The following is a 15,689-nucleotide window of genomic DNA, read 5'->3' on the forward strand; positions in this document are numbered from 1 at the left end:
CAGCCTCTGCCCACCCAGAATCTCTTGGTCTTCACTCCCTTCTCCCAACACTCATCCCCTTTTCTCTGGAATTTCTTCCTTAATCTGAAATCATGGAACCTACCACCACTCATATGTTTTTTAGGGACTCTTTGGCTTTTTTTTTTCCAAAGTATTTAACATTAGCTGCTTTTATCCTTACTTTTCCCTCTCTGGGCGAGGAGAAAGGCTTGTGACTCTCTGCTCTAGCTTGGGACCTGGCTAGCCTAGGAAGGCAGGCTGTCAGGATTTCACAGTCATTTCTGCTACTCCTTTCTCAGAATTTTATGCTTCAGCCTGTAGAGATAGAAATTCAGTTCAGTGGGGGTATCATACATCCAAAAAAAGGAAGTAATAACAAATTTAAAGTTGATGGTAGGCAGAAAAGTATTTAGAAAAAAATTAAAATCTTCTCATATGTTATCCCAGACTAACTTCTAGCTAAAGAATTAAAATGTTTAAATAAAGAAATAAGAAAATATATTTGAATATTTAACTGATCACTGCCTTTTTCTTACAGATTTGTATGATTTCTTTATATGTTTTGCATAGGAATCCAGCCCTTTGTAGGATGAATGTAATAATCTTTCCTCATTTTCTGTTAACTCATTTTTTAAATGATATTCTTATGTGGTTCATCAGTTAGTTCAGTTCATTGTGGTTTGGGGTTCAAGTCTCTTCCCTTCAGTGCCGTTTCTGAGATTTTTCTAGCCCGTGTCTTTGGATCTTCCAGACCTGATATTGTGACTGAGGCAACAACCTGTCTGTAGATGTACAAATCTGTATGAATATTCATTTAGGCATTTGTGTGAAATGAGCTAACTTCCTTTGATTCACATAACCTCTACTGTCCAGTTAAACTGTGTAAACCATTTGTGAGTCTCTCTGTGTAATTTCTGCAGATCCTAAGATTTCCAACTCTTTTCTTCATCTGATAGAACTCAGCCCACCATCTGCCACAACAGTGTGCTTTGAAGCAGCCTGCCTTTTAGAGTTTCTCCATCCTTTGAAGGGTCAAGCTGTAAAAATGCTCCACGTGAAAGAGGTTTTGGATGATATCTCGAGGAATCCCCAGCTCGTTCATCTACGTGATCAAGAAGAAAATCCAGAAACCACCCCCATAAGAAACCCAGAGGCTCCGAGAGTTTCTCATCAGAACTTTAGGTATTTTCAATCCCTGTCGCTGACAGGACCTCACCAAGCTGTGAGCCAAATCCAGGAGCTCTGCTGGCGATGGCTGCAGCCAGAGCTCCACACCAAGGAGCAGATGATGGAGCAGCTGGTGCTGGAGCAGTTTCTGAACACCTTGCCAGAGAAAGTTCAGATATGGGTGAGGTCAAAACAGCCCAAGAGCAGCAAGGAAGCAGGAGACCTGGTGGCAGACTTGATCCAAGCATGTGAGGAGGAAGGTGAGAGGAGGGGCTTTTTGAACATTTGCTGTATGCCTGGCACGTAAGAGGGAGCTGAATAAAAACTTGTTAAATGAATGAATTTTATAATCTCCGGTCTAATCTGCCTAATCTTATGTGAAATGAAAGAAACGTGAGGTTTGGCTTTTGCTTTTAATGCTATTTTCTGAGAGTATGCCTTCTCTCTGCTTTGTTCCCCGCCCTTCCACATTTCATTTTGAGCCTAAACTTTAGTGTCAACTCAAAACAATACACAGTCCAAAAAAAAAAAAAAAAGATGGCATGCAGTGTGGGAGATATGAGGCCTGAAATTTAAATTCTGTCAGAATTTGACTGGTCTCTTAGAAACTCAGAGTTACTAGACTGGAACTAAGGGCATTTCAATGATGATAGAAGAAAGCCATTCACTCCTAATAGCCCTTTGAATGAGATTGATACTAAAAACAAAGCTGAATGAAATTGATACTAAAAACAAAGCATTGTTTATGTATATATAAATAGACAAGGAGAGAAAGGCAAGGGAACAAGACTGGGATGTGGACCAGTGGGATGGGTTGATTACATTGAAAAATATAAACAGGTAAATTTGAAATAAACATGAGGGTCATGTATGGCTGAATGCTGATGTATCAAGGATTATGATTAGTCCAGTTCTGTGCACCTGCATTCATTAAAAGAATTGCGAAGATGCCAATAGTAAACATATTGAACACTTAAAAAGTACTACATTCTAAATATTTTATAATAGTGCTTTACTTCTCTTAGTAGTTCTTGAACTAGGTATTACCCTCCTTCTACAAATGAGAAGACAGGCACAGGGAGGTTGAATAACTTACCTGTGAAAGTGTTAGTCGTTCAGTTGTGTCTGACTTTTTGACCCCATAGCCTGCCAGATTCCTCGCCAGTGGAATTCTCCATGCAAAGAGACTGGAGTGGGTTGTCACTTCTTTTTCCAAGGGATTACGTCTGAGCCACCAGGGAAGCCCAACTTGTCTGTGGTCCACAATTATTAACAGTGATTGGCAGTCAGGATTCAGACCTGTGGCTGGCTCCAGTCTGTCCTCTTATTAATCATGGCTGTTATACTGCCTCCAGTGGACGTAGGGCATATTGTCCCACAGAATTTTTAAACTTGGTCAAAGGCACAGCCTTTGATAGAGCTGGAATTCAAGGGAAGGGAAAGAGCTTGCTAGGGTATGAGAAAGAAACTATAGAATAGTGAAAGGTACTCTTGGAAAGAGACCACAAGCAAGAAAGGACTTCAGGTTTCGTAAGGGAAGGTGGTGGTCGTCTTCTAGATCCCTGAGTGAAAAAGATGTAATAAGAGTTGTCGTGTTTTTTTTTTTTTTTTTTTAATGCCTGCTTTGTGCTTCACGTATGTAATGCTTAATCCTTACAGGAGCCCATAAAATTAGAGATATTATTGTAATTTCCATGTTACAATTGAGAAACTGAGGTTCCCTGGTGACTAAATGGACAGTGAAGCTAGGACCATTGATACCAATAAAGAGGGAACTTCTGCTTTATTTGGAAGGCACTGAAAATCAGTGGAAGCGTTTAGAGGTGGGAGATAACCAAACCTCTTTTCTGGAATTGCCACACTGAGCTGAGAAATGTTTTTTTTTTGATCTTTCTCTTGTCATAGGAAGTGCTGCTTCCTTCCATGGCAGGTGAGGGGTTGGCAGGCTACTCTCTCTTTGGGTGCTGCCAGACTGGACTCAACGCTATGGTCATTCCTTTCCCTTCTAGGTTTCTCTGCTCAGAACTCTGTTCTCGAAGAAAATAGAAACACCAATGAACACCAAAAGGAGGACACAAAGATGTCTGGCAGTAAACCATTTGTTAGATCTCAGGTGAGTCAGGTTTTCTTCTGACTTAGTTCTCCAGTATGAGGAGCTCCCCTTTCTGATTTCTATACCTCCGCTATCTAATTAAACTTCCTCATTTCCTTAAAGTCTTTATATAAACTTTACCTAACTGAGCCTTTCCCTGGTTTCTGTATCAGAATTTTCTTCTGACTCTTTGTATTTGCTTTCCTGCTTTTTTTCACACTTATTGCCACCCCTACATACCATATCTTTAATGTTTTCTCTCTTTCCTTATCTCGGGAATTAATTTTTCATTGTTTATTATTCCATTTTATCTCCACTTTTGACTTAATCAAAGCAACCCTCATGTGATTTGTACTATTATTATGCTCCTTTTTATATATGAAATAACTGTTGTGAATTTTTAAAAATTTGCTCCTTAATGTTCTTGTTAAATCATGTTTTAAAACCTAGAAGAAGCTAACATGTTGTGCTTCCTTTAGAAAAAAATTCATGGGTGGGAGAAGGCGTTTGACAGTTAGGAAAACTAAATGTTTAAAAATGCTCCTTGAGGGAGAGAGAAGGGGAGAAGGGTTGAGAAACGTTGTTCTAGATGATCTATTCCTGAGGATAGCCCTCTGTCCCTACAGGGTTCATGTCAAGGATCCCAAGAGAACATGCCCACAGAGACTACTGAGGTAGTATAAAGGAGTTTGTAAGTGGGTAGATTTTGACAAACGGGGGCACCTGCCCCATCTAAGGGGCAGCTATGACTCAGCTTCAGCTAATGGTGCCATGTGAGAATGTGGACCCAGATCTCTAGGTCTTCTGGTTTTTTAAAGAGAAGTCAAAAAATCCAACTAATATGAATTATACCAATATTTTGGTGTTGGCAAATTTTGAAAAAAGAATAAAAAACAAATGGGCGCCAAATAAACTCTATAGAAGCTGGGCAGTCAGTACATGCTCTCTAGTTCATTGATCTGCATAATGTTTCCATGAAAACACAACAGATGTATAGTACTGAAATGGGCATCATAGTCTCATGTAGTCTTCCAGTACTTGCTTTTTACATTCACCCTTCTGTTACCAAGGATGTTCCATGTAATTGTAATTAATTAGTGTGTATTACTGCATTATTATTCCATGGTGTGATTATATGTGTGTTAGTCACTCAGTGATCATGGCATCTGGTCCCATCACTTCATGGCAAATAGATGTGGAAACAGTGGCTGACTATTTTTGAGGGCTCCAAAATCACTGCAGATGGTGACTGCAGCCATGAAATTAAAAGACGCTTACTCCTTGGAATAAAAGCCGAATAAGTTAATTAAAAAAAAAAAGAAATAGAGTTTTCACCAGCCCACCCTGTTTACCTGTTGTTCAAGTTCAACGGACTGCAAAACCAACCCCCACTATTGTTCCTTCTCTAAGCAAAATCTAGCCAAACCACCATCTGCTGGGTTTGGCTAAACTCCGGGAGCTGGTGATGGACAGGGAGGCCTGGCGTGCTGCAGTTCATGTCGTCGCAAAGAGTCGGACATGACTGAGCGACTGAACTGAACGCTCAGTTGTGTCCGACTCTTTGCAACTGCAGGGACTGTAACCTGCCAGTCTCCTGTCAATGGAATTCTCCAGGCAAGAATACTAGAGTGGGTTGCCATTCCTTTCTCCAGGGGATCTTCTCGACTCAGGGATTGAACCTGGGTCTCCTGCATTGCAGGCAGATTCTTAACCATCTGAGCCACTGGGGAGCCCCAATATCATAATACATTTATCTCTTCTTCCGTAAATTAATGTTTGGGTCTTTCTTAGATTTTGGAGGTTATAAGACTGTACACATGAGCAGCTATACCTAGGAATAGGTATATTTCTGGAACCAAAGTGATTTACCAATTTACATTTCCCTGGTGGCTCAGATGTAAAGCATCTGCCTGCAGTGTGGGAGAACTGGGTTCAATCCCTGTATCGAGAAGATCCCCTGGAGAACGAAATGGCAACCCTCTCCAGTACTCTTCTTTGGAAAATTCCATGGATGGAGGAGCCTGGTAGGCTGCAGTCCACGGGATTGCAAAGAGTCACACACAACTGAGCAACTTCACTTCTAGCATCTTTTAAGAGGTCTCAAAAGTCCACATTCTAACATTTTCCTTGGTGGCTCAGTCAGTAAAGAATCTGCCTGCAGTGCAGGAGATGGAGGTTCAATCCTTGGTCAGAAAGATCCCCTGGAAGAGAAATGGGAACCTGCTCTCTAGTATTCTTGCCTTGGAAACCCCATGGACAGAAGAGCTTGCCTGCAGTGGAAGGGTCTCAAAGAGTCAGCCATGACTGAGCACCTGCACCACCACCACCAGGAGCCCACATCCTAGACAGTATTTGGTATTGTCAGACTTCTTAATTTTTGTTAGTTGAACGGGTATAAAGTCATACTTTGTCATTTTGAAATGCATTTTCTTGTTATAATAAGATTGGCTATCTCTTCATATTTTTGAGCTGTTTGTGTTTTATGGATGAGTCACTGAGGCTTAACCTATCCGCACTCACAGAACTTATAAAAGAGAACCAGAACTTAAACCCAATTGTCTCTTTTTCCTGAGACTGAGGTATACCGCTCAGCTTTTACTTTCATTTTTCTCTCTTTATAAAGGAACTTAAAAGGATCTTTCTCCTCCAACAGAAATCTCTAAAAATTAGCAGTGGGAGCTATCTCAGAAATGTTCCCACTTCTCTCAGACTTCAAGACCAAAGAAAGATATACTTCTTTTTTTTCTTTCTTTTTTATGTTTTAAATTATGAAAGTATGATAACACATTTACAGGAGTCTTGGAGAGTCCAGAACAAAGTTAAATATAGTTCCACTATGTGGTGGTTGGTGGTTTAGTCACTTAGTCCTGTCTAATTCTTGTGACCGCATGGACTATAGCCTGCCAGGATACTCTGTCCATGGGATTCTCCAGGCAAGAATATTGGAGTAGGTTGCCATTTCCATCTCCAGGGGTCTTCCCGACCCAGGAATCAAACCCGAGGCGCCTGCATTGCAGGCAGATTCTTTACCAACTGAGCTATGGGAAGTTCCACTATAAATTACAATTATTTTTAAGTAGATAAATTAAGGTTTTTAGTTGGACTTTCAATATCAGACTCAAAATTAATAGAATGAATAAAAGTAGAAGGATATAGTAGATCTGAAAAGCACTATGAACCAGTTCAACAGAATTCAGATTTATGTAGTTTTCACACAACAAGAGAATCCAAATTCTATTCAAGTTTCCATAGACCATAAACTAGGAGACACTAGAACTTATCCAGGGACATAAGACACAGTGCAAAAATTTCATGGTCTGAAGGTATTGAAATCATACACAGTCTGTTCTCTTATCGCTGTGGAATTATGTTAGAAATTAATACCAAAAGATATTGGAAAATAACCCACATATTTTCAAGTGCAGTGTGACATTTCCCAAGAGAGATCTTTGACTTAGCCATTGAAAGCCTCTATAAAGTTAGAAGACTGAAAAAAACAGAGGGTGATTGCAGAGAAGAAAGCATTTTAATGAGAAAGACTTAAAGGAAAGATACACTTCTAAGTCCCTGAAACCTTTGGATTAGAGTCTTTCTGCTTGTCTGAATGTCTGCTTCATGGTCAGTCCCCTCTTACCAGGCACCTTTCCCCTCTTTGGGATAATTCTGGATTTCAATCATTTAGGAGTATGTCTGGCATTTCAGGAGTTGGTGACTTTTGAGGATGTGGCTGTGGACTTCAGTCCAGAGGAATTACCCTACCTCAGTGCTTCTCAGAGGAACCTCTACCGGGAGGTGATGCTGGAAAATTACAGGAACCTGGTCTCTCTCGGTAAGCTGTGATGACCAAAATTGTTTCCGGACGTTGGCATATGTCCCTAGAGGCAAAATCTTTGGAAACAGGCTTTATTTTTCTTGTGTGTAAATTTGCACTTTCCCTATTATCTCAGAGTCTTTAGAAACCAGGCTGGGAGTTCTGAGGCTACAGGACAGAGCCCCCAAGTTACAAGTCTCCTTCTTCAACAGGGTACCAGTTCCCTAAGCCTGACATTATCTCACAGCTGGAAGAGGAGGAGTCACATGCTAGGGAGGAGGATGGGAGTACCGTGACACGTCAAGGTAAGCAGTGAGACCGGGATCTTGGGGAGACACCCCTGCTCAGGGAGCAGGGCCTGGGAGCTGGGCCTCACAGCCCACTCAGCTTAGGGAGAAGGCTGGTAGGTGCTTTCACGTCAGGGGCTCATGTGGCCTCACTGCATCTTTCTCACTCAGTACTTCTTTTATCTCCTCTCCAAAGCTCATCTCTTCTCTCCTGCTCAGCTTCAGGGAGGCCAGTTTCCCTGTCCTCTAGTGTTCAAGCCCCTGCATTCATTTGTGCCTTTCCCCTGACAGCTAGAAATCAGAGGTCTTTCCTCTCTCACTGAGACAAGTGAAACCTTGGTGTGATACCACTGCTCTTTCCAGCCCCACTCAGGGAGTTGACTTTATAAAGCACAAACTTTTTATCACATTCTTACCACTCTCAAAAGAAAATGCAAACTTCTAGCAAAACATTTAAATCCATCCCAGTCTGGCCTAAAAGTCACATCCACCTTCATCTCTCATCAGTTCAGTTCAGTTGCTCAGTCGTGTCCGACTCTTTGCGACCCCATGAATTGCAGCACGCCAGGCCTCCCTGTTCATCACCATCTCCTGGAGTTCACTCAGACTCAACGTCCATCGAGTCAGTGATGCCATCCAGCCATCTCATTCTCTGTCGTCCCCTTCTCCTCCTGCCCCCAATCCCTCCCAGCATCAGAGTCTTTTCCAATGAGTCAGCTCTTCGTGTGAGGTGGCCAAAGTACTGGAGTTTCCGCTTCAGCATCATTCCTTCCAAAGAAATCCCAGGGCTGATCTCCTTCAGATTGGACTGGTTGAATCTCCTTGCAGTCCAAGGGACTCTCAAGAGTCTTCTCAAACACCACAGTTCAAAAGCATCAATTCTTCGACACTCAGCTTTCTTCACAGTCCCAACTCTCACATCCAGACATGACCACTGGAAAAACCATAGCCTTGACTAGATGGACCTTTGTTGGCAAAGTAATGTCTCTGCTTTTGAATATGCTATCTAAGTTGGTCATAACTTTTCTTCCAAGGAGTAAATGTCTTTTAATTTCATGGCTGCAGTCACCATCTGCAGTGATTTTGGAGCCCAAAAAATAAAGTCTGACACTGTTTCCACTGTTTCCCCATCTATTTCCCATGAAGTGATGGGACCGGATGCCATGATCTTCGTTTTCTGAATGTTGAGCTTTAAGCCAACTTTTTCACTCTCCTCTTTCACTTTCATCAAGAGGCTTTTTAGTTCCTCTTCACTTTGTGCCATAAGGGTGGTATCATCTGCATATCTGAGGTTATTGATATTTCTCCCAGCAATCTTGATTCCAGCTTGTGCTTCTTCCAGCCCAGCATTTCTCATGATGTACTCTGCATAGAAGTTAAATAAGCAGGGTGACAATATACAGCCTTGATGTACTCCTTTTCGTATTTGGAACCAGTCTGTTGTTCCATGTTCAGTTCTAACTGTTGCTTCCTGACCTGCATATAGGTTGCTCAAGAGGCAGGTCAGGTGGTCTGGTATTCCCATCTCTTTCAGAATTTTCCACAGTTTATTGTGAACCACACAGTCAAAGGCTTTGGCATAGTCGATAAAGCAGAAATAGATGTTTTTCTGGAATTCTCTTGCCTTTTCCATGATCCAGCAGATGTTGGCAATTTGATCTCTGGTTCCTCTGCCTTCTCTAAAACCAGCTTGAACATCAGGAAGTTCACAGTTCACGTATTGCTGAAGCCTGGCTTGGAGAATTTTGAGCATTACTTCACTAGCATGTGAGATGAGTGCAATTGTGCAGTAGTTTAGGGATTCTTTGGCATTGCCTTTCTTTGGGATTGGAATGAAAACTGACCTTTTCCAGTCCTGTGGCCACTGCTGAGTTTTCCAAATTTGCTGGCATATTGAGTGCAGCACTTTGACAGCATCATCTTTCAGGATTTGAAACAGCTCAACTGGAATTCCATCACCTCCACTAGCTTTGTTCATAGTGATGCTTCCTAAGGCCCACTTGACTTCGCATTCCAGGATGTCTGGTTCTAGGTGAGTGATCACACCATCGTGATTATCTGGGTCGTGAAGATCTTTTTTGTACAGTTCTTCCGTGTATTCTTGCCACCTCTTCTTCATATCTTCTGCTTCTGTTAGGTCCATACCATTTCTGTCCTTTATCGAGCCCATCTTTGCATGAAATGTTCCCTTAGTATCTAAATTTTCTTGAAGAGATCTCTAGTCTTTCCCATTCTGTTGTTTTCCTCTATTTCTTTGCATTGATTGCTGAGGAAGGCTTTTTTATCTCTTCTTGCTATTCTTTGGAACTCTGCATTCAGATGCTTATATCTTTCCTTCTCTCCTTTGCTTTTCGCTTCTCTTTTTTTCACAGCTATTTGTAAGGCCTCTCCATACAGCCATCTTGCTTTTTTGCATTTCTTTTCCATGGGGATGGTCTTGATCCCTGTCTCCTGTACAATGTCATGAACCTCTTTCCATAGTTCATCAGGCACTCTGTCTATCAAATCTAGGCCCTTAAATCTATTTCTCACTTCCACTGTATAATCATAAAGGATTTGATTTAGGTCATACCTGAAAGGTCTAGTGGTTTTCCCTATTTTCTTCAATTTAAGTCTGAATTTGGCAATAAGGAGTTCATGATCTGAGCCACAGTGAGCTCCTGGTCTTGTTTTTGCTGACTGTATAGAGCTTCTCCACCTTTGGCTGTAAAGAATATAATCAGTCTGATTTCTGTGTTGACCATCTGGTGATGTCCATGTGTAGAGTCTTCTCTTAAGTTGTTGGAAGAGGGTGTTTGCTATGACCAGTGTGTTCTCTTTGCAAAACTCTATTAGCCTTTGCCCTGCTTCATTCCGCATTCCAAGGCAAAATTTCCCTGTTACTCCACGTGTTTCTTGACTTCCTACTTTTGCATTCCAGTTCCCTATAATGAAGAGGACATCTTATTGGGGTGTTAGTTCTAAACGGTCTTGTAGGTCTTGATAGAACCATTGAGCTTCAGCTGCTTCAGTGTTACTGGTTGAGGCATAGACTTGGATTACTGTGATATTGAATGGTTTGCCTTGGAAACGAACAGAGATCATTCTGTCGTTTTTGAGATTGCTTCCAAGTACTGCATTTCAGAGTCTTGTTGACCATGATGGCCACTCCATTTCTTCTAAGGGATTCCTGCCCGCAGTAGTAGATATAATGGTCATCTGAGTTAAATTCACCCATTCCAGTCCATTTTAGTTCACTGATTCCTAGAATGTCGACGTTCACTCTTGCCATCTCTTATTTGACCACTTTCAATTTGCCTTGATTCATGGACCTGACATTCCAGGTTCCTATGCAATATTGCTCTTTACAGCATCAGACCTTGCTTCTATCACCAGTCACATCCACAACTGGGTATTGTTTTTGCTTTGGCTCCATCCCTTCATTCTTTCTGGAGTTATTTCTCTACTGATCTCCAGTAGCATATTGGGCACCTACTGACCTGGGGAGTTCCTCTTTCAGTATCCTATCATTTTGCCTTTTCATAGTGTTCATGGGGTTCTCAAGGCAAGAATAATGAAGTGGCTTACCATTCCCTTCTCCTGTGGACCACATTCTGTCAGACCTCTCCACCATGACCCACCCGTCTTGGATGGCCCCTTAGTGGGCATGACTTAGTTTCATTGAGTTAGACAAGGCTGTGGTCCCAGTGTGATTAGATTGACTAGTTTTCTGTGAGTATGATTTCAGTGTGTCTGCCCTCTGATGCCCTCTTGCAACACCTACCATCTTACTTGGGTTTCTCTTACCTTGGACATGGGGGTATCTCTTCACAGCTGCTTCAGCAAAGCATAGCCACTGCTCCTTACCTTGGACGTGGGGTATCTCCTCCCGCCGCCCCTCCTGACCTTGAATGTGGAGTGGCTCCTCTAGGCCTTCCTGCGCCCGCGTAGCCACCGCTCCTCCGGCTTCCCTTGTGGCTCAGCTGGTAAAGAATCTGCCTGCAGTGCAGGAGACCTGGGTTCGATCCCTGGGTTGGGAAGATCCCCTGGAGAAGGGAAAGGCTACCCACTCCAGTATTCTGGCCTGGAGAATTCCATGGACTGTACAGTTCATGGGATCATAAAGAGTCAGACACAACTGAGCGACTTTCATCTCTCATCGATACTCCTAATATAACCCTGTATTGCTGCTCCCCAGGACTGTGTACTTTTCATGGTTCAGTGTCTGCTCAGAATAAGCTTGCCACCCACTTCACTGCTTGCTGAGCCCTAATGCCTTCCCCTCCCTGATCTTTTTCTGTTCCCAAAAGAAATTAATTCCCCAAACTCCTTTTGTACATTTGTAGCCTGATTAGAGTCTTTATACAGACTTATGAGCATCCATTTGGATAACGCTTTGCTCCAAATTGACGTTTAATAAATGTTAAGTTGAATGAGTAAAACGAGAGATTGAGAGGCCAGAAAAGAGTTGGAATTGTCTTGCTTTATTCTGAGTGAGAGATTGTTGACCGGTGTACTCCAGTGTTTCTTCAGTAGTCCTACAGAATTATGATTATAGGGATTCTTTAAAAAAAAAAAAAAGTGTTCCCTAACAAGATCAGTTAGAGAAATGCTCCCTCTCATATCTCCCCTCTTTGAGATCTGAGATGCTGGTTAAGGGATCTGAAGAGTCCCACGTGAGTGAAGGCGGACTTGCATCATACGGTATCGCCCAGATCGACCTGACGATAGATTACCTTTATGGCCACAGTTACATGAGTTCCTCCAAACAGCAGTGATGTACCAAGCGTGGTCTGGAAGTTGCAGCCAAGCCCCAGTCCCACCTCTTTCTCTGGTTTCCTTCTCATTCTCCTGTCGGTGTCTCTGGCATCTTTGTCAGTGTTCGTTCCTCCTAGATGGTCTCTTCTGCCTCACCCTCACCTGCCCTTGCTTACTCTCTTGTCCATCCTTCTCCCACTGTCTCCTTAGGTTCCCAGAAAACTCAAACCTCTGTACTAACTATTCTTTAATTTTTGGTCTCTCTCTTCCGTTTCTACTATGATGATGATTCTCTCTGAGTAAAAATAGTAGAGGACCTTTTACATTTCTTTTAGATTGGGAGGAACAATCAGAAACCAATGACCTAACTCCAGAGCAAAGCCTGCCTGTAGAAAAATCATCCTCGGGGGCAGGAATAGAGGACTTGGAGGCAGGTGACTCCTGGTGTACCCACACAGGAGAGTCTGCTGATGACCCTCTGGAGTCGCAACAGGTCAAGCTGGCAGAAGTTTTGAGGCCCACAGAAATGAGTGACCCCAAGACCCTTACTCAGGAAGGAAGCCACGAGGGTGATCAACTAGAGAAAAGCTCGGAACTTAACAAACCATCGGAGAGTCTTCCTGGAAAGGATCCCCAGGAGCGTACTACTCCTGGAGTCTGCACCAGGTCCCAGCTGGCCCACAGCTTGTTTTTCCTCCAAGAGAACAAGCACTACAACTACAGATGTGAATTTTGCGAGAGAAATTTTAGTACCCGACCAGGCCGGGAGAAACACCAGCAGATCCATACGGGGAAGAAGCCCTTTGTGTGTAAACAGTGTGGGAAAGCCTTCTACCTCATGCCACACCTCACCAGACATCAGAAGACTCACTCAGATGGGAAGTTCTTGACCCAGCGTGCAGATGTCTACGGCCGCATGAGAATTCAGAGTCAAGACTTCCATGAGTGTTTCCAATGCGGCAAAGCTTTTATCCAGGCTGCGCATCTTTTCCAGCATCTCAAAGCCCACGGAGCAGCAATAGCCCTGCCGCTTGAGTTGCCCCGAAATAAGATGTATTTGATTCGATATAAGCGACAGCACGACTACGTTGGAGAAAGAGCCTGTCAGTGTTGCGACTGTGGCAGAAGGTTCCGTCAGAGCTCACACCTCATCCAGCACTATAGGAGTCACGCTCAGGAGAGGCCTTACCAGTGCCAGCTGTGTGGGAAGTGTTTCAGCCAACCATCCTACCTCACTCAACATTACCAGCTCCATTCCCAAGAGAAGCCCTGTGAGTGCCGTCACTGTTGAAAAACCTCTCATCAGAACATTCTCAACATCGTAGGCTTTCTCCTCGAGAGAGACCCTTCGAGTGCTCTGAATGTAAGAGGGTCTTCCACCAGCCCACCCACCTCGTTAACAACTTGAAAATGTGTCATGGTGTAGTCAGAAAACAGCAACAGGTTGCAAGGGGATAGAACAATCTTTTTGCAGACGGACAGCACGTGTGTCAGTCACTGAAGCAGAAAACGTTAGAGTATTTTTGTTGCATGGGAAAGAAGCTGATAGATTTTGCCCTTCTCTGGTGGTGTCCACAGAATGGAGAGCCTCGATTTTGACATCCCAACAAAAAATTTGTGACTGGCAGGTGTGCTCCAGACAGGAACTCTGTTGCCTGAAGTTTTACAGGAGTGTTGTCATACAGTATCTTTACCACATGGGATGTATCAACAGAGGGCATCATAAAAAGATCTTTGAGGTGTACCTATAGTGATCAGTCCACAAAGCTGAAGTAATTGGTAATGTGTTTACATAGTTCATAATTTTGAAAACACTGGCGTATGTATTATTTGATCTTTTGAGGAATGCTGCACTGCACCTAGTTTGATGACATTTATTTCATATTTACAGATAGAGCAAACTTTGAAACTCCACGTTGTCATTTGATTTGACCTGGGTTTTAAGTGATGAACCCCAGCTTGGTTTGGTTCAATTATTTGGTTTTTGAGAGTCCATGAGATACTTATTTTAAATCTTGATGCTCAACCCAGGTTTGTTTTATTCCTGTCACATGGTCTCTGAAGAAAAGTAATAGCTGTACTGACTGAAGCCTTCTTCCTTTTTTAGTAATTTCAGTGTTACTTCATGTTAAATCAGATAGGGACACTTGTAGTATTAGGGGATCAAAAAGATTTTTAAAGTGAAGTTCTGATAGCCATTTCTCTTACAGTTAGGATTAGATGAATTTTAGGGACACTGATCAGGGAAGTATATTTTTGCTAAACACTTCCTTGTAATTGGTCTTGTAGATCGTAAATCTGCTACTGATCAAATAGAAGTTTTTGTAATTTTATATTTGAGGGTTTGGGGTTTTGTATTTTTGAAAAAGGAAGGAATATTTGAAAGCTGTTTCTGTTCTTGGACTCTGGCATCGTCAGCACAGCCAGCTTCACCTAGTCTTATTTCTACTCTGGGCATACTTCACTCAAAAGTATTAGCCACGGATTGCACTAAAAATCCCTTTCATACCATACTGTTCTAATGTAAAGCTTTTGCATCACCGACTTGAATGATGGTCAGATGCAAAGACACGGGAACCAGGTAGACCTGGTGTCTCAGAATCTGACTTCTTGCCTGGCAGGGTGGGTTGTGTCTGTCGTTATTCACTGCCTTGCTTTTTCTCATCCTGCCATTTCTGATTTATGATGTGTGGCTCCAGAGTCATGAAATTAAAAACAAACATGACTCATTAGGACCTGCACCAGCCACACGAGCACTTGCTCCACACGAGCGCTCACTCGCAGCCCCTCTTCCTCGTTTCCCAAGGGCCTGATGAGACAGCCCTCACTGACTGGCCCTGTTTCCTCCCAGGGACCACCGTCCCACCCACTGTACATTTGTTTCTGATCCTGCCACCACCACCTCAGAGGAACATAATGTCAGTGTGGCTTATTGTTGATGTTGTTAATTAACCTTTATTTGTTTCTGTTTGTAATTTATAAATATCTCAGGAGAAACTTTGAGGAGAGCTTCCAATTTCTCCTCAAACTTTTACCTACTGACTTCTAGCATCTAGCAAGTGGATTTTACCTACAGCCATTTTTACTCTGTCATACTATAATGGTGATTTTTAATTTTCCTCATCTCTTCTACATTTAGTAATTAGAATTCTGTGAGGAAAAGTTGCTTCCCTATATTTTTATTCAGTAATTTGTTTATATCAGGATGGATTTGTGGCATGGGCTGTGATTCAACAGGACCATTACTTATTTTAGAATTGTTCCAGCTCTGGCCGCTGGGAGTCCTTTCGTGTTGGCGCCTATGCCTTTTCAACAAGACCCCATCCTTTTCTGAACAGTTGTAAGTTTTCCTTAATCTCTCCGTTCATCTCCAGGAAAACCCTGTCATTTCTTTATGATAACTTCTACCTCACCCCTACCTTGTGAAATCTGCTTCTTTCCCCAGGATCATAGGTTTACTCATGCCCTTGTCAGTCTGCCATTTCATTTCTTCCTTCACCATTTTTGCTAAATCTACATACTACCTCAATTATTATTTGTTCAGCACACTTTGTTTCAATTGTGTCATCTCTGTTTTTTTAAACTTCAGTATATC

General features: G+C 42.5%; 1 protein-coding gene across 1 annotated transcript; it reads left to right on the forward strand.

Annotated features, from left to right (window-relative positions):
• The first annotated feature begins 961 nt into the window (after nt 1-961).
• ZIM2 (zinc finger imprinted 2) lies at nt 962-13,385 on the forward strand. The gene is made up of 6 exons (XM_040253764.1): nt 962-1,427; nt 3,177-3,280; nt 3,886-3,933; nt 6,962-7,088; nt 7,283-7,375; nt 12,430-13,385. Exons 1-6 carry the CDS (start codon nt 1,046-1,048, stop codon nt 13,383-13,385), a joined length of 1,710 nt encoding a protein of 569 aa, XP_040109698.1. The 5' UTR covers nt 962-1,045.
• The last annotated feature ends 2,304 nt before the right edge of the window (nt 13,386-15,689 follow it).

The sequence above is a fragment of the Oryx dammah genome, unplaced genomic scaffold (genome assembly GCF_014754425.2).
Source record: "Oryx dammah isolate SB20612 unplaced genomic scaffold, SCBI_Odam_1.1 HiC_scaffold_13, whole genome shotgun sequence".
Classification (NCBI taxonomy): Eukaryota; Metazoa; Chordata; class Mammalia; order Artiodactyla; family Bovidae; genus Oryx; species Oryx dammah.